This window comes from Lepisma saccharinum, chromosome 10 (assembly GCF_977018435.1).
Source record: "Lepisma saccharinum chromosome 10, izLepSacc3.1, whole genome shotgun sequence".
Classification (NCBI taxonomy): Eukaryota; Metazoa; Arthropoda; class Insecta; order Zygentoma; family Lepismatidae; genus Lepisma; species Lepisma saccharinum.
The window spans coordinates 87596630-87616044 of record NC_139238.1 but is presented as its reverse complement, the minus strand read 5'-3'; the positions used below and the strand labels follow the sequence as shown (position 1 = coordinate 87616044).

The 19415-nt window shown below is 37.8% G+C and overlaps 1 protein-coding gene and 1 long non-coding RNA gene across 2 annotated transcripts; both read left to right on the top strand.

Moving 5' to 3' along the window:
- Nucleotides 1–7990: 7990 nt before the first annotated feature.
- On the top strand, nucleotides 7991–9663 carry LOC145994175 (uncharacterized). Its single transcript, XR_014442315.1, has 2 exons — nucleotides 7991–8112; nucleotides 9471–9663. It is a non-coding gene; the product is annotated as an uncharacterized LOC145994175 (long non-coding RNA).
- Nucleotides 9664–10515: 852 nt separating this feature from the next.
- Nucleotides 10516–14591, top strand: LOC145994431 (uncharacterized). Its single transcript, XM_083130561.1, has 3 exons — nucleotides 10516–10681; nucleotides 12415–12569; nucleotides 14408–14591. Exons 1-3 carry the CDS (start codon nucleotides 10559–10561, stop codon nucleotides 14577–14579), a joined length of 450 nt encoding a protein of 149 aa, XP_082986687.1. The 5' UTR covers nucleotides 10516–10558; the 3' UTR covers nucleotides 14580–14591.
- Nucleotides 14592–19415: the final 4824 nt, after the last annotated feature.

The following is a 19415-nucleotide window of genomic DNA, read 5'->3' as shown; positions in this document are numbered from 1 at the left end:
TTTCCAACTTTGGTCACTTGAACACCATGATTCATCAGGAACTCGAGGTTTTTGTAATATATGACATAATCCTGTTTCGGCTCTAGAGTCATCATCAATTTCTTCTGTTTAGAGCCAGGTGAACACTTAACCTCGGGAATTGGGGGCAGATCAGAAAATGTGTTGTGTAAATCATCAGGAATTGTCAGATCAACCTCTAAGAACAGGCCATAGTTACTGTCATCAAAGTCCTGAAGATCCTCAATGTTGAAATCTTCAACCCACTCAAGCCCTGCATATGGCAATTTATCCATCATAGCATAACCATAAAGGCTGTTGGCATCTACATACAGTATATAATTTGATGGCAGTGCTGGATCATAATCAGGAATATATTTGTTATTTGCTCTGGCATATCTCTGAGAACATTGCACCATGCCTCCTCTTATACATTGTTCCATAAACAGATACATATCTTGATCCTGGATCAGATCCAATTGCATTTTAGTGTTTAAAAACATTGCAGACCATGCTAGGCCCGGAGCACTGTAAAAATACATTGGATCCAGCTTATAATTTTGCATGGAAGATTTTCTAAATGCCTGAAGTATATCAGCTAAGAGAGTGACATCAAGTTTTAAATATGCCTTGTGATAATCACCAAATGTCTGGCATTTTAAATTGTTCCACATCAACTGGGCATGGTGATAATCTTCATCAGTGATTCCAGATCCTCTGATTTTGCTGTAAAACTCTTGTTGTGGTGGCAGAGAACACTCATCAAATTTAGAAAAATCTGTAACATAGTCATATGGATATACACCCTTCCGCCTAATTAATTTCAGGTCCTGATTTGGAAACAAAGCACATGTGATTTTGAATTGATCATCAGATAATTGAGTGGCCAGTGTAGCCAGGCTAGCCGATAAAATTCTGTATGAATCAAGAAATCTTAAGTGAATAGGAACACCATTAACTTTAATTATTTTGCTAATGGCAATATATTTTTCATTATTTTCAGCTAAAATATTTAAATTCTGCTTGTCAAACCCCTCGTACCTGATCAGATGATGAAAATCATAATTGGATGCACCATGGCAAAATATAGGGACAAATTTTGGTCTCTGGTTCTTAATATTACAGCTATTACACAGGGCCATTAAGAATTTACCATCTGTATGAGAATGGTGATGAACCTTGATATTTGTATCTGAAAATTCAGAATCACATACCGGGCATTTTTCTGCATTGTTGAAATCGTCAATCTGTTTCTCTGTTAAAGGCAACATAGGTTTTGATTTTAATAAGACATTAGATGGTATGTCATGGCACTCATTTTCTATTCTATCTGCAAATTCTTTGATGGCATCTGGTCCCATGTATAAATCTTCTTTACTAACAACCCCATCCTGTACAACCACATAATAAAAACTAGAAGGTTCATGTAGCTGGTGTGATATAATTTAAGATTCATCAGGATCTGGGCTACAGAATGCAAGAGGTTTGAGGTTTGATTCAAAATCACAGACTGTACATGCTGGGTGTTCCAAGAAGGCTTCAAACTTTTTGAATTTGGCATTTTCACTTGGGTTAGGCATAAGCATATGAACAGGTTTATGATTCCCACAGTATTTCAGATGCTCAATTAACTTGTTTTTAGCAATTTCTGCATTTTTTTCACGAACCCCATTTACCATTTTTTGACCATCAAATACAGTTAAACATCTTCGGCACAACTTAAATGTTCTTTTAAATTTGTCTAGTTGTGTTCTGACTAAGGCTTCAAGATTATGTATCAGAGTATAATGATATGTGCCATCCTCTTCAATTAAGAGCAGATCAATCGGAACAGCAGAATCATCATCAAGTGTACTGATTCTGAGAGGATCTATCAAGCAATTGCCACGGCCAGTAGAACAAGAAAATACATTAATAGATAATTGTTTACCATTAATATCCCTGGCTTTTTTTTCAAATTTATCAATATTCTGAACAGACATTGGATATTCTAAGCCCTTCATTGCTTCATCAAAATCATTTTCATGCTGTTTATAATAACTTATTCTCTCAGGATTCCTTAAAACTGGAAACAAAGCAGCTAAAATACACCACAAAAAGCATTTCTCATCATTATTTTTTATATTAACCACGGCTTGTTTGTTTTTAATATTGGCAGGTAAAGGCACATAAGTGGATCCTTGTAATGGGTTGAATTCAGAAATATTAATATATAACTTGTGTGAAGATCCGAATAGGCTCCATCCAGACTCTTTTCCAGCAAATTCAGAGTGTTTAATATTCAATTGATCTATCAAACTGCTTATTATTTTTTCTGAATTTGCATTTGAATATACCGGTACAGTTTCTGTTATGTGGGGCTGTGTAAATTTTGTGCCATTTGGCTTCTTATATTGTGTAAACAATTTGAGGGACAGCTTATAAGAGCCATTTTGTGCATTTAGAATTGCCTTCACATCAGAATTTATACTGTTCAAAAAATTCTTAATGTCACATTTTGGCTCTGATACAAAACGGTGATCCCTAAGTTGGCCATTAAAACTGCTATGGATAGGTGGTGCATAGCGTGGCTGCTTTGCCGGTCCAGCATTAACAGGTGTTTCATGCTTCCTTTTCAGACCAGATGTAGATGGTTGAGGGGGCAATGTTGATGACTGTGAAGTATTCCATGCTATATTTTCTATGGCATTTAGGGCATATTTTTGTGGGAGTTCTGCATTTGTCTGGATTACAATTCCTTTGATGCCTGGCCTAATTGGGGCTGGTTATATTCTTATTGCATTGATTACAATATTTTTGATTTGGCATTTTTGTTGTTGTTTATTATATAAGATTTCCTGGGGTTCAAATCAAAATTCTATGCTTAATAAAAATTATCAGTTGGGTTCAGCAGTGTGTTTTGTATATTTAGTGTGTGTGTGTATGTGTGTATGTGTGTTAATATTTTTGGCTTTGGTATTTATATAAAATTTCTTGGGGTTCAAATCAAAACTCTATACTTAATAAACCTATGACAGGTTGTACAGGATAGCCTACATGCACAAAGATAGAATAAGTATTGATCCACTGAAGCACTGACCTTTCACAATTGCATGTCTGCACATGCATATCGTGATGTGCATGGAAAGGCATTGACCTAATCCCATGTGTCATGTATTGATCTTGTATAACAAACTAGGGCAAATATAAACCCTTTGTTCAATATATTAGAAAATTCTATATATTGAATCAAACAAACCTATAATTCAATTTATACAAATCTGCTATATTTTTGTGTTTTTTTAAAAGAATAAGAGGAGCACTGCAACAACACATCTGTACTCCTCAGCCACTCTCACAATACTAACTGATATGTAATACAAAAGGTCTTGCATCATAATTTGATGCATAACATGATGCAAGAGCTTAGTTTTAGGCGTGGGCAAAAAAATATCATGAGGGGCATATTTTTGACCGGATTATGGACAACAATCTGACAGAAGTGCCTTTTGTAAGTGTGGACAAATCAATCTGAGGGGGCTCATCATTTCACTGGAACTTCCCGAGGGCATTTTTACAAAAATCTTGGATTAGACGGAGTACCACACTTGAGCAAAAAGCTCATATGGGCATGTTGAGCAAGTTTTAAGTGTAGCCAAATCTGCCTGAGGGGGGTTCATCATTTATCGAAATGGTTGTAGCATCAATTTCTAAATTTTGCAAATGAGAGGTAAAAAAGATGTGTATGCCTACACAGTAATACAACATTCTTACTGCTAAGAAAATTGTCCCAACTTTTCCAATATCAGTAAATCTATCATAATTTCACGAAGTATCAAATTTTTCTTTTACTAGAGACAAATAAGTAACATAATAAATTGAACGAAAAGTAATTGAAGATAACAGAAACAGAATGTCGAAATAAGAACTTTAGTTTTCAAAACACTTTTTCAAGTGAATCATTATGATAGACAGAAATAGAGAGAGTGTGTGTGACGTCAGCTGAAGCGAAAATAGCTTGCGGCGACCGCCTGTTGCGTCCATTTGTTAACATTTAGTGGCAGGGAATTTCGTCGGGAAAATAAGGCTCTGGTTATGTTTCTTTATGTTTAAATCGTCAGAAACAATAACTTTCTGCTCGGTGACATTCTGTCGAATTGAGGCTGAGTGAAAGCACAGTACGGCGAATCGTACACAAGGATATGGAATTCCATCCCTACAAACATGTGATCGTGCAGAAGTTACCCGAGGAAGATTATCCACAACGTTCAGCCTTCGCCAGGAACATGCTAGCCATTTTCGTAAACATGAAGACGCCATCCTTAAGGTGCGTATACATGTACGAACCGAACTGCTTTTGAACCGTTCGCTGAAATTATTCTTACAGCGAACTTTCAACGATCCATGGGAAACCGCGAACCACTGACAATCATTTGTTCAGTCTTCATCTTTCATCATGTCTTCGCGTGAGGAATCTATGCGATTTTGGTGATGAGTGGTGCGGCTTTAGTGATGGCTAGTTTGTGTAAGAAGAAGAGGAAACAACGACGTTGGTGGCACACCAATCTGTTTAAAAAACGCACTGGTACGGAGCTTGTGATGGATTTGAAGTCACATCGGCACCTATTTCCCTCCAGGCTTCTTCTTTTAATTTTTCTTTAACGGGTCCTTATGTTTAGGATCCCAGAGTAAAGATTTGGTTTCATAAATACCAATAAGTTTTAGTGCATTTTCCTCTGACCACTCCATAATTACATCAAAAACTGCAACAAAACCAATAGAAAATCTGGAGGTTCGCGAGCAGACCAAAAGCAACGAACTACGCACGACGCCGTCCCAGTGTGAACTGCGAACGCCTTTGTGTCAGTGTTGCCAATCTCCGAATGCAGGATTTCCCTTTTACCAGTGTAAAATTTCCCTTTTTCGACCTTAATTTCCCTCGATTTTCAAAACACATCTGAAGCTGTATCTTTGTATTACTATAACTGTTAATCGGGACCGTAAATAAGGGGGTTTAGTGGGTTCAAACCCCCCATTGAATAAAATACTAGAAACTGATCATAGTTTCATAATATAATTATCCTAAAATAAACATTTGAATTTTAAAATAAAACACTAATGTATTGAAAAAATCCCCAAACCAAAAATATTTTCTTTTGCGCCGCAATGATTGTCGGACTTTGAAACCCACCCATTGTCAAAGCTTAGCTAGGGGCCTGCTGTTAATATTTTTCTTTTCACGCCTGTTTTACCTGAGGAACAAACCTTATTATTATTATTAAATATTTATGAAAATCATAAAAGTGTGAAGTAATGGGCAGCCACTTAATATGATTTTTCTTTCACATGTTTTCCAGATATCTTTTCATCCGCAGATAAATCCCCACGACGTTTTCTAACCGTTTTGGGAGTTCCTATAAGTCACCTCTTCCATTCTCCTTGCAACGACACAGGACACACAAAGTCACACACACAGCCACTAAGACTGAAACACAGATTAGATATAGGTTCTGAAATGATGGATGGAACAAGAAAAAAAATAATTGAAAATCGCGTCCCAAATTATTTCCAGGTGCAGCGCGGCTCGTGCCTTGAGGCCTTTCTAGGAAACGTGACAAATATAAGATTGACCGGTCAAGGTCATCTATAACAGGGAGAAAGAAAGCTTACTGAAAAGTGTCACTGTTGTTGTTGTCACTGTCTGTTGGAAAAAGTACAGGCTGAAAAAATATTTTCGAACTTTTTAAAAGAATGAAACGAAAATGTGAGTTTAAATTTCCCTGTTTTTTAGCTATATTTCATTAAATTTCCCTTTTCCCTTTTCCCTTTTCACCCTCAAATTTACCTGTGCCAAGGGAAATTTCCCTGCTTTTGGCATCACTGCTTTGTGTTCGTCAGAAAAACCGACAGGAGATGGATCGCCACGAACGGTTCACAGGCAGTTCGCCCGGCGCTGCAAACCACGTCTCAATGGTGAGAACAAGAGGTTCAAAAGCGGTTCGCGAACGGGTCGTTTCGCCCACGTATACGCATCCAGTGTTGCCACAATCTGAGGACACGATTTCCCTTTCCAAGGGGCAATAATTCTCTTTTTGGACAATTTTTCTCTTCACCTATACAAATATATTAATAATAATAATTATTATTATTATTATCATTATTATTAGCAGAGGTAGTAGCAGTACCAGCAGCAGTAGTAGTAAAATTTCCGTTGGTCCATGTTCGTATGAATTAAAAGTGTTACACAATTTTTTCACATACATGTCATCTTCATTGCTTTCTGGTCAGATGTCCCAGGTTTGAATCATGGTCATGAATCCATTAAATCGTTAATTATCATCCTTACAATTATCCGAAGATACAGAAAAGCGACGTACAATAAACTTAAAAGAAATATAAATAGATACAGGCTTATATTCAAGAGAGCAGAAATAAGAAGGAACAGAAAAAAATAAAAATGTGAATGTGATACTGGAACTTAACATAAACTGTAATAATGTAGAGTCAGAAGTCTTAAATTTCCCTGAAATTGTGATATTTTTCATCAAAATTCTTTTTTCCCTTTTGACTAACATTTCGGTCCGAATTTCCCTTCAAAAGGGAAATTTTCCTTCATGTGGCAACACTGTACGCATCTTTATGATGAGTGCAGCTGACATTGTCACCCCGTGCCGAGCCCAGCCGAGCCGATCCGAACCGTGCCGAAAATTGCATGGCCAAGCGAGTTCAATGCCACCCTACTATCATCTCTACCCCCTCTCTCTGCGTCGAGATCCCCATTTGAAAATCGCCCGTTTCAAAATTGCTAAACTAATATGACTTTTATTTTACTCTGAAGTGTTTTCGCGGATAACTAATTCTAGAATACGTCATAGGAAATGGTACTTGTTGAAAAATATACCTTACAAAACCACCTTGATAACATTCATGCAGAAAACTAAGAAACTGTGCTTGAGTAAGAATGACACAATATGTCTCCTCAATGTTTACAAGAATATGAGCCCATTTCACAACGATCATTGTTTTACTTAACTTTTCTTGTAGAGATTTTCAAAATAATTTACGTCAGACAAACAACAATGAAATGTTCCGTGAACCAAGGAAAAGATAACTCCTTCCCGTAATAGATAACTCCTAGAAATAGTGATTCAAAGGGTTGAGCAGAAAAGATAAACATTGATTGGGAATTTTAACAGATAAAATTTTCATTTAAAAAGCAAAGCCGATGATTATATGCAATCACTTTTCTCTAGGAAACTTCATATTGTCAAACGTCTGGTAAGTATTAATATAAATATTAATAGCATACATATTTGGCGATTGTGCCGGTTTTTGCTATGGATTTTAAAGTTTCTATCAGTTGATACGTGGACAGAGTAAATTTAAGTGTTATTAGCGGGCCCAGTCTTATTAAGAAGGCCAAGCACAGGTTTTAATTCTCGGGTAGGCATCCCGGCTGTTCCGCCCATGAGTCTAGTTGAAACAAGGTGAACATCCTGCCGACCGTTCATGGCTTTTTTCCTTACTCCCTCCTGCGGGCGACCATGACGACAGTTATTTATCCGTCCGATGGGTTTACTATACTCTGTCCCTGGAATCTCTGGAGCGACGAACCAAAGCAAGTCTCTGCGCAAGTAGTGAGTCGAGTGGGAACGGGATTGCATGGATGGGAAAAGCGACTGCAGTTGTCAGCCTTTCCAACAACCCGCTCGCTTTCTCCCCTACTCTGCATTTGTGCGCGGCTTTGCTCCACAGATTCCCGGGATAGAGTATTAGTTTCTAGTTTGACCCTTATGTAACATTTACGAGAAGATTCCTTGCGTGTGGAGTTATTTCAAATAAAATTTTCGCGTATCTTTGCATGTTTTTCAATACAATAAAATAAATTTCACCCAATCTTTGGATTTTAAAATTTAACATGCATGTGTGTCTTTGTGCGCGTGTGTGTCCCGTACATGGTTTCTGGTAGGTAGAAATTGTAGTAATTTTATATTTATCTTTACTTTCAGATATTTCTATCTACTTAGCAAACATGAAACTGTATCTCGCTCTCTTCTCCCTTGCACTGCTTGTGTCGGCAGAAGCTGTGAAGAGTCACACGACCAAAAATTCCCACGTGGGAAGCAGAAAACTCAGGTGAGTAGATCGACGCAAACATAGGCGTAGCTTGGCGGGGGCAAGGGGGACAATTGCCACCTTCGCAAATATTCAGGCTTGTTAAATTTTATAAGCTAAGAATACTCTTGTTAACATCCTAAGACCTGAGGAGCTAAGTAATAAATAATAATATTTATGATTTGGCAAATGTAACAGTTATTCAGGAAATAATCCTGGACACTATTTTTATGGGATGAAAAACCTTTCGACTCTGACCACCTAAAAGTTAAGTTCATACCTGCCCCTTCCCCCTAAGTTAAGTCCCACGTTGCACCACACAAACACACACACAGAGTGGTGCTAGGAAGTCTTTCATTTCATGTATGAAGTTCAATCTTCATACATAGATGTGGATACGAAATTGTGCTCGAGTAAGTGTGTGTGTGACGTTAGTTTCAAAATCGTTTTCAACAAGTTTTTTTTAGAAAAAAATGTCAGATTCCGGAAGATATAATATCCTGGGGCTTATTTCATCAGCCTGCACTCATTTTTAACAGTTTCTTCTTCCTCACTAAGTTTTCTGAGAGGTAATAGGTTTACTGTAGTTCAAAGTTTTTGGACAGAGAGATAACAAGGCAAGATCTTTTTTGCATTTATTTACTGAAGACATTGATTAGTTGATTTGGTTTGTTTTACTTAGATAATCTCCCACTGTTTGCTAATTGAGAAGATGAGAATGAGTGAAGATGTAATGAAACTTATAAAAGGACACTCCCAAAGAGCCCCTGGACAGGATTCGAACCCGAGAACCCAGAATGTATCTTCATCAATTTCATTACATCATCACTCATTCTTATCTTCGCGATCAGCCAAAAGCGGCAGAAAAGCGATGTAAAATAAACAAAAACAAATGAAATGATCAAAGCGAACCCGAGAACCCTGGCGTCGTAACGCGATGTGCTAACCACTACGTCACAGGGGTCGGTTCGAGCTTCTTTGAACGACAGCATCTGATTTAGGGGCTAATGTATCCCCTCCAAAAATGGGGTGTGAAGGCTTATATATATGTAACGTCGTCGATTATTATTTAGTACAGCACAGAACGAACACCTCTCAATTGCATTGAACATTATATAATACACTTTACAATATACATAATATAATAAACTTTACATAAGAGAAAACTAGTAAATACTATCTATATGTAACAACATGAAGGCAATTCCAGTCCTTATAAAGACACACGATGTAAGAGATATTTAATTAAGACAGCAATAGACAATTTGATTATCGTGAAAGTCAATAATTGTATTTGCATATAACTTATTGATAAATAATTAAAAACGAATTTAGATCTTTAAAAGTAGAAAGGCTCTAAAATAGTGACTTACTTTCAGAATCCATCCATCAGTCGATGAAGCCGATTACAATACATATGTGGATAACTTCCTGGCAGAGTACTCACGGATATTCAAAGCAAATGGAGACAGCGTTAACCTGGTTTATGATTATGGCCATTTCGAGGCTGAAGTGAGTAGAATCTTTTTAGCTTCCTCAGTGAATTTGAGTAAGAATAAGTCGGTGGAATAGTTTCTGTTTTTACACCGGCGGATCTACATAGACCTACTGGAAAGTTCTGGAAGTTATGTCTGAAAACCTGATATTATGCCTTTCTCATAGCCTCACTCCACCTAACCTATTCATATGTTTAGTTTCCCGTGCGATACATTAGTATTCCCTACTGTATGTTTATGAGTAGACTACAATTGGATTAAAAATTATAGATACCAGAGTTAAAAATTAACCTGTAGGCCTACATAAAAACGGGTTACATCAAAATTTAGCTTATTCAATTCTGCTTTACTCTATGCTCAGCAACATTATTTTTCGAGTATCAATTTTTATCTTTTACCGTCGCGAGAACAAAAAAGTATCGTTTTTTTTTAGTTTTGGAAACGACAGCTCTCTTTGATATTCTATAAGTGAAAAACGGGCCGTCTGATTGTGATGACATTTTAGTATGGTGGAGGCAGAAAGGTATAAAGGACAATTCTTAATTTTCAGATTTTTAAAATGTGTCCAAAAAACCGTTATCGTCAATTTTGCAAAACAACATTTTCTGAGTATTGGGTAGTTCTACAATATTGGTCTGGTTTTGAAGCTCATTGCATCTGTTTTCAAAATCCATTATTATTGTCAATTCACATTTCGAAACCGATTTTATACGGATTTCTATTCAACAGAGTAAAGATGTACGTGAAAAGTGGCAACACCGCACACAACAATGGGTTTATTAATTTCGTCTAGTAAATATAATAATCGTAGTGATGGTAGTGCAATAAAACTGCGGGCTGCCAATCCGGGACTTGCAATAGTAGCTCAGTAAAAACATTGCACTGTCTATCGCTAAGCTGATTGTTATGAGGAAAAATCATGTCCCTTTCTTCCCCAGATTGACGGAACCGTGGCGATAGTGGATTTCGTGATGACCAACGGCATCTTTTTCGGATTGGCCAATATCTCGAGAGTGGGCGACGCCATTGCCACCTACGACAATGAAACCGACGAGTTGCTCTTGGAGTTCGTGTTATCCTTCGACCCCGCACAGGTTGGTAAAAATAAGGGTAATATGGTTAATATTTTAAAATTCATTCATAAACATATTTTCCATGATTTAGCTATTCTTCATCCAGGCATGTATCTTGAAATATATTACGGGGGGGGGGGGAGAGGGGGATCCAAACCAGTGGTTCAGAAATAATAATAATATAAATATTTATATTAATACCTTAATATAATTTATACGTAACAATAATATAAATATTATGTAGCACCATCTAATAATATGTAAATTAATTTCATTGTCAATATCACACAAATAGTTAAAAAGACGTTATAAGAATAGATATATAACAGGATGATTTCATTATCAAACTTCTGTGTAGTATAGATCTTCTGACGTAAGCGCGGGATGCTTTCGTGGATAGGCTTGTTTAAAACCCTTAATATAAATACACTACAGTTAGCCCAACAACGAAGATGGTGTTTGAGTTTTGTGCAATAAGTGAGAACAAGTTTCCACCTGCCCATGCAGGGTCTCCCTTATCGCACAACGCTGTTCCGACGTCAGACGAGGAATGCCTAAGTTATTAGGTTAGGTCCGTTAGGTTTGGTTCTCTTAGCATAAATACACCGAAAATGTATTATTTATGCTAAGAGAAAGCCTAACCTAACAACGTGGGCATTAGCTCATCAATTAAAGCCTTTTTCGGTTGTCCTAGCGTTGTGTGATAACGGAGACCCGCCTATGCAAGCATTTACATCCAGTGTAGTTTCAAATCTTCTCACTAGATGTCAATCGCAAACTATCCTCACTTTAACTCAAATGCTACAACAAATTCGTTATCCGTTTTCAACGCCTGTACTTAACTTTCTTCATTTATTTCTTCCTATAATCGTGTTTTTTGCTTAATTCCAATCTCTTTTTCTGTATTTCATCATGTTCCTCTTCTACTAAATCCTTTAGATTTATTCTAAAACTTTCAATTTTACTTTAACGTCATTGCCTTGTTCATTATGTTTGAAACAAGTTTGTTTTGTTATGTCGACCATCGGATATGAGAGTATATCCAAGGACGTAACATTGTTTATTAAAAATTATAATGGGGGCGTTATCTCTGAGGCTATTTCTACGCTTCATTTATACAGGGACAGAAGCCATTTATCAAAATCACTAAAAAGAAACGTAATTAAATGCTTAGTTTGATTCTAAGAAAGATACATTTACATAACATTATCAGGCCATGAATCTGTGGGGCAACACCGCGCCAAATGGTAAAGAAGGGGAAATGCGACTGGGCGAAACAAAGCAGTGCGCGCTGCTGCAAACGGCTGCTAGCTGCAATCCCTTTCCCTCTCACGCGTTCATTGGTCGAGCCCTGTCGAGTTATACTTGCGCAGAGGCTTTGTTTTCGTTCGCTTATTGCGTACACCCCTAGGATAGAGTATACTGTTGATTTAAGAGGTCGATGTAAGAAAAGTATACTCTGTTCCGGGTATCTTTGGAGCAAGCGAACGAAAACAAGTCTCTGAGCAAGTAGTGACGCGACACGGTTCCTCCAATGAACACGTGAGAGGGAACGGGATTGCCTGGAGGGGAGAATCGACTGCAATTACCAGCCTTCGCAGCAACGTGTACTGCTTCGCTCCCCCACTCGCATTCCCCCCTTCTCTGTCGCTATGCGCGGATAGAGTATAGTATTGCCCTAAGACCAAACGATGATGTTGACCAATGGATACATTTTCAGTTGAATTCTAAGAATTGCTTTCAACTGCTTTCAGGTGACTTACGACTTCTCCGTTCGTATTAATGATGGCTACAGGTACGAAGGCAGCATCGGAGCTTCAGTCCACACCAACAGCTCTCAAATGGGGTTCCTCACTGACTACAATGCCAACGATTGGGTCTACTTCATGACTGGTTTCCACGTGTTCGAGTAAGTGCTTTCATTCATTCATTCTGTTCTTATTTCATATACAGCTCTTAGCATGGGCGTATATATAGGTCACGTGAGGGAGGGATCAACTTTTGATGTGATCAGGGTATCAAAATCCAATCTTCCACTCATGGAAGGCCAAAATTTACTAACTTGTACCATCTTTACATAAAATGAACAGAAAAGTATTTTTAAAAAAGGTATTTTCACCTCCACATTCAATGAGAATTACTATTCTTGGTTCTATTGGCTTCCGCTGCAGAAACGGAACCTTTTTACTCGCACAATTTAAAGTCGGTACAAGTTGCGTATTGTTACATTGAAAAAAGTTTCCTGGACCGTATTTAAATTGATGCGGGGAAAAAGGTTCCTGGACCGAATTGAAATACTTTACAGATAAAAAGGTTCTTTACGGTCCAGAACCCATTTACGCTTGCTGAATTTCTCTCCTGGACCGGAATTGAATTTATTTAAAATTCCTGGAGCTGTAACAACCGTGGTATATTCCTCCTTGCTACAAAATGAAAATTGACATCATTGGTGTTGACTTCAATATTCTTATCCACAACGGCAATAAAACTGGTACACCTAGTTCCTGAAATACTCGCTGGCCTATAAGGCGTTTTGTGTGTTGCATAACTCTACGAGGCTGGTAGATGTTGCCATTGAAAATTTGCTATTAAAATCCACTTATTGCCGCATAGTTAGGCAACACACACAACGCCATGCAGAGAAGCGAGTATTTCAAGATCTGGGTGTACCATTTTTATTGTCGGTGACTGTACAATTAACAGAGCAAGGTCCTTCTGCCGAGAAGCTCCCTTTGAATTTTGAAACCTCTTTAATATTGAAAACCTTCTCTCGCGTGTTGGACTTGAAACTGACAGCGTAGCTCAGAATACGAACGATTTGTGTATATTTGGGTATTAAAGTTGGTCACAATTTTCTACTGGCTCCAATACAGTTACCGGACCCACACTTCTTCTGACATCTTTGCAATTCAGATTTGAATAGCGCAACTCGGTCATGAAAACCCACAAGAAAGACTGGGGGTTCGTCGTGCTGAACACACGTCACCCCTTAACTGGTTGGACGATCTCCCACCTTGAGTGAGTGAGTGAGTAGTGAGGCCGGCAGTCGGTAGGTAGGCCTGAGCTCTCAATGGGCTGTTCCGCCACGAGTTATTATGTATCTATCTCGTATATAAAAATGGATGTATGTATGTTTGTTCCGGCATAACTCTCGCTGGCCTGGAGCAATTTCAACCAAACTTGGTACACATATCACTTACAATCTGGAAATAAATACCGTATAGGTAAGACACGTATGGCACCACTAGAGTTGGGGTGGGAAAAGCTAATTGCTGACATTACCCTGAGAGCAAGGCAACCAAATATACTGATTAGTGCGGCGGGTTATCCTACCTTCAAGGCAACTTCATGCCAGAAAGTGACGAGGAAAATTTATTTTAAACTATAGTTGGAATTCATTATTATCCTGTCTAATTGATGATTGGGATAAATCAATACCCGGGCAACGCCTGGCAATCAGCTAGGTATATATATATATATATATATATATATATATATATATATATATATATATATATATATATATATATCCTATGTGTATATAACATATAGTGTGTATATATATTTTTTGATTTCCATATTTATATTTAACTTTCGATTTATATTGAATTACCACTGTAATTGAATACTTATTTTTCAATTGATGACAAGTAAATATGTGCAAAACAAAAATTGTCTGATTCTTCACTTAGGCTACTGAGGCTTCATTATACTGCTAGACCTAATGCAGCTTTCTATTTTTTGCAGCTTGTACAATTATCAGATTTCCTGGGTGGACCCCCAACACCCAGAGGTCTCTGACGGCGTGGCTGGTTCCTTACTGAGGGCGCTACTAGATGGCTCTTTTGATATACACGTGTCCTTTAGCGCCAATTTCGAGGATGTACTGGCTGCAGTTGGTTTGCCTCCCCACCCTTAAATTGTGACTGTCACACACTAGCATCTATTTATGTATCAAAATAAAGTTTTCTTTGTGAATTTACTTATCTAGTAATTTCTTCACAGCTTCGTTGAATTCTTTGATGGTTTAGGTAATATCAAATGTGATATCTGTATTTATAGCCAAGCATCGTGCTTTAAACTCTAGCTTAACTGTGTTGTATGGTTCAAGTCCTGGTTGGAACGCCACTTTACTTCAAACCCCTAAAACCTTTCCAACCAATAGCGTCCGTTTTAGGAACTGACAGCTCCTGTCAAGGCCACGTGGAGTAAATGCGATGTTGCCAATTCAGTTTCGTTAGAGATCAGGAGCAAGCTAAACGACTGCATTCGTTTCGTATTCGATCTAAAATATTCAGAGCATTTGACACCGTACTTTGCGAAGGTCGAGTGGCTTAAATTAATCGACAAACGTAATTTTCATAAGTTAATTTTACTGTACAAAATCCTCCAAATAAAAGTAGTATGTATTAGCGGATTCTGCAACATCCTTTGTAGGTATCTCTCTTTTTCTATGGATTTAGCCTCAGTTATATCATATTGTGATGATTGTTTTGTGGATTTTGTGGCGTTGGACGACGTTCCAGTACAATCTTCACCTTTACTCGGTTTTTTCCTACCTCGTCCCTTGTAGGTATGCTACGATCTTACGTGATATAACTTAACCTATTTATTTTTTTACGATCTTTCACGAGTTAGATAACATACAGGTCGATCTCTTTCACTCCAGTTGTAACCTGTCACGAGGACTTTTTTAACGATATTTTACGGAATAAACTATAGTAGAGAGGAATCCCCGAATCCAGCACAACCGCTAATTTTCCCTCATTAGTAGAGAGGAATCTTCGATTCCAGCACAGCCACTAATTTTTCCTCATTGAAAACTCTCGACCGGCGAGTTAAATTCCGATTCCCCTACCCGAATTAAGTGTGCTGTGCGAGATAATTCGATGGAATTCAGTCAATGAAAGTTGGGTGTTATCTCATACCGGCCACGGATATGAAAGTTGTTGTAGTTTGAAAATTGATAGCTTAGTAGTGCAGGTGGCCCGGTTGAACGTCATTAAGTGAGGATCGAAAAAACCTTAAAAACTCACTTTCTCACGACGTTCTACGCCTTATTTATTGCGATTACGATGTTTGCAGCGAAGAAAAGAGCACCAAAACATCAAAAAACTCACTTCAATTCACTGAAGTGAGCCACAGTGTTGCAAAACCTACGAAAATTTCATCAAAACCTCAAAACCTCACTTTCTCTCCACGTTCCGCGCATTTATTCGTTGCGCTGACACAGCGTGATGAGTAAATAATGCACTCTCTCATCCTTTGAAGGATGAATGCACCTTATCGTAATTTTTTTCCAAGTCCCGGTCAAATGTTTATATATCGTGACCTTTGTAAACCTACCTCTTTCGGGAACGATGTGCCACACACACACACGCGCGCGCGCGCGCCTGTATTGTGACGCAAGCAAACAAACAAAATATTACGCTTTTGCCTGTGGATATCCAGAAAAACGACAATTTTGTTCCCTCTCTCTCTGCGTGTGCTATCAACGTTGACACAATGGCACAAATTCAACAATACGTAGGCCTTGGGACGACGGAAGTTATACTTTTTTTTTTTTTTTTTGTTTCAATAGCCGAACAATGGAATTCCCTACTGACGTATACAATTTGTTTTGTTTATATTTCAATACACATGATGCTTAGGTTACAGCAGGTTGTTAACATCAGGTCTGGCAACTGTTGAGAAATAGTGACGTCAGTTAGCGGCATAGGTAGCAGTGATGCGATGCGATGCATTAACTTGTGAATTTTCGAACTCGCAAAATGATGTGGCTGAAATGTAGGGGAAGAATGTTCTAGAGAAGATTGTCTCGGATTTCTATTGGTCCACGTTGCGTTGGCTGTCATTTCACTTTTGGCCTCATTAGAAAACCGTATAAAACTTAAAGCGCTAGTGTAGAAAGTTCTATTTCATTTTGAACGTCAGTGAATAAGCATTTCCGCAGGATTTTCCAAAAGTAAGTAATTTTGTTTCTTAGCTTGCATGAGTTGGCTTTGATTTATAAGTATGGCATTGCTTTTGTGGAAGAAAATATACCCACAAAACATGCAAAAAGAGAGAGAATATAGAAGGTGTTTAATGTCTCTCTCTGCTTTTATATATTTGAAGCATGCATCTTGGTAGCTGGAATATTTTTTTTCTTCTGTGTGCCGTTGTTGGTAGGTAGGAAATATGTGTGCGGGGCATATTTTAAAAAAAATAAATGTGTTAAATTGTTAGAGGAAGGCAAGAAAAAAAATAGAGGAGAGTTGCGTGTTTTTGATATCTAGTGGAAGTATTGATTGATTGATTGAGTTGGTGTTTTTTAAGTCCACTTTATGCACAGTAAGGCTAATCGGGACTGGACCTACAGTTTCAAGAACCACTTATGCCTCCACCGGGTATCGAACCCTTGATTACAAGACAACAACGTTATCGCTGCGCCATCGCAGAAGCTAGTGGAAGTACTGATTGATTGATTGAGTTGGTGTTTTTTAAGTCTATTTTATGCACAGTAAGGCTAATCGGGACTGGACCTACAGTTTCAAGAACCACTTGTGCGGGTATCGAACTTTTGATTACAAGGCTATCGCTGCGCCATCGCAGAGGCTAGTGGAAGTACTGATTGATTTAATGTTTTAAGTCTATTTTATGCACAGTAAGGCTAATCGGGACTGGACCTACAGTTTCAAGAACCACTTGTGCGGGTATCGAACTTTTGATTACAAGGCTACCGCTGCGCCATCGCAAAAGCTAGTGGAAGTACATAGTTATTCGAATCTCATTTATTTAAAATATTTAGTTTTTTTTTATGTACACTTATTGATTTTAAACCTAAAATTAAATAAAATCCGGCAATTATATCCAATTATACTTATGGCTACAACGAGCATTCGCAAAAAAATATGGCTTGAGGATTTTTTTTTGCTACGTAAACAAAATGGCCGACATGCCAAATATGAACAGGCTATATAGATTTGAGAGAGAGATGGATAGGAAAAAAAAGTTAATTAAAATTTAATTTCATGATTGCAACACGGAACTTAATGATTGATTGATTGATTTAGTTTATTTTACTTCGCGTTTTGTACCTCTTGGTTAATTTGCGAAGATTGGGGATGAGTGATGAAATGGATGAAAATGGACATTCACAAACAACCATACCCGACCGGGATTCGAACCCGGGACCCTTGGCGTCGCAGCGCGATGTGCTAACCACTCGGCCACAGGGGGTCGGGCAAACACGGAACTTAAATATACATACATAAAAAATTAAATGTTTGGTGCTGATCACATCACATATTACCAACTATGTATTGGACTTCCCATATGCACAGATATGAATTTATTTTTGCTTGATGTAGTGCAAATATGTCGTCTGGGGCCTCCCCTATGGCGCAGTGGTAGGCAGGCTTGTATTCAAGGGTTCGATACCCGCTGGAGGCACAAGTGGTTCGGATAACACTTTAAAAACTCTGTAGGTCTAGTCCCGATTAGCCTTACTGCACATAAAGTGGACTTAAAAAAAAACACCAACTCAAATGTTGTCTGGTTCGGGTGACTTGGACCTACAGTCTAAAATATCATGGTATTATTATTCCTGCAATTATTTGCAATCTTGGCCAGAGAGAGAGGAGAGGAAAAAAATAATATTTTGTTTCAATATCGAGCCTATATTTTAAATTTATACATGTGCGCATGCGCGCAGGGGGTAAATTTTATTTTTTTGATCGGGTGGGTTGTAAGGTGAGTGAACATGTAGGAAAAGTACTGATATATTGATTGATTGATTGATTTAGTTTATTTTACTTCGCGTTTTGTGCCTCTTGGCTAATTTGCGAAGATTGGGGATGAGTGATGAAATGGACATTCACAAACAACCAAGCCCGACCGGGATTCGAACCCGGGACCCTTGGCGTCGCAGCGCGATGTGCTAACCACTCGGCCACAGGGTCGGGCAAGTACTGGTATATACATAGATCAAAGTTACATGGTTCTAGGTCCCATAGGAGCCAAGAAAATCAACGTCTTGGAAAACGTCTTAAGACAAATATCTTAATCTTTAAGAAAGTCGACTTCCGGTATCTCAAGATGTTACTTCCGGTCTGTTAAGAAAATTTTCTTAAGACAAAAATCTTAAGACGTTTTCTAAGAAATTGATTTTCTTGGCTCCTAATTGAGCTAGGATGATGATTTTAGGTTTGTTGGATAGGATTCGACGAGAACTATTTGACTAGCAAATAAAATCGATTTCACCCCCTCAAGTTTCGGAAATACAGACAATTTTTTATTTTTTTGAGAAACTTGATTTGCCGGCTTAGTTTTTACTCTAATTCGAAAATTTTAATAGCAGTCGATACAAAATTAGAAGTACTCTACAAACTATTGGAGGGATGATGACTAGTGCCTGCTGTTTTCGAGTTATTTTGGATTAAAATTTCAAGATGTAATTTCTAAGATGTTTTGTAATTCATAAACTATGGGTTGTAGGAAAACGATTCTTGCTCTATCTGCTATTGCTCGACGAATACTATAAACATAAACAAAGCTTATGGTTTAATTTTAAAAAATGACGACCTTAAAATAACTCTGTTTTCTGAAATTATGATTTATACTTCATACGCCAAAAGGGCTGAGGGTTAGAAAAAAAAAGTTTGTTTGGTAGAATTATGTACACATAATATTTTTGTGTTTTCTATACACAAGCTTAATTATTTTTTTTTCAATTATTTACAGGATTGATTAAGAAGCAAGAAGTAACATATAC

Bases quoted from the DNA above. Each gene is read 5' to 3' on its own strand.
- LOC145994431 (XM_083130561.1), top strand. From the start codon at position 10,559: ATGACCAACGGCATCTTTTTCGGATTGGCCAATATCTCGAGAGTGGGC. The intron at 10,682-12,414 runs GTTGGTAAAAAT...AACTGCTTTCAG, and splicing joins TATCCTTCGACCCCGCACAG to GTGACTTACGACTTCTCCGT. The intron at 12,570-14,407 runs GTAAGTGCTTTC...TATTTTTTGCAG, and splicing joins ACTGGTTTCCACGTGTTCGA to CTTGTACAATTATCAGATTT.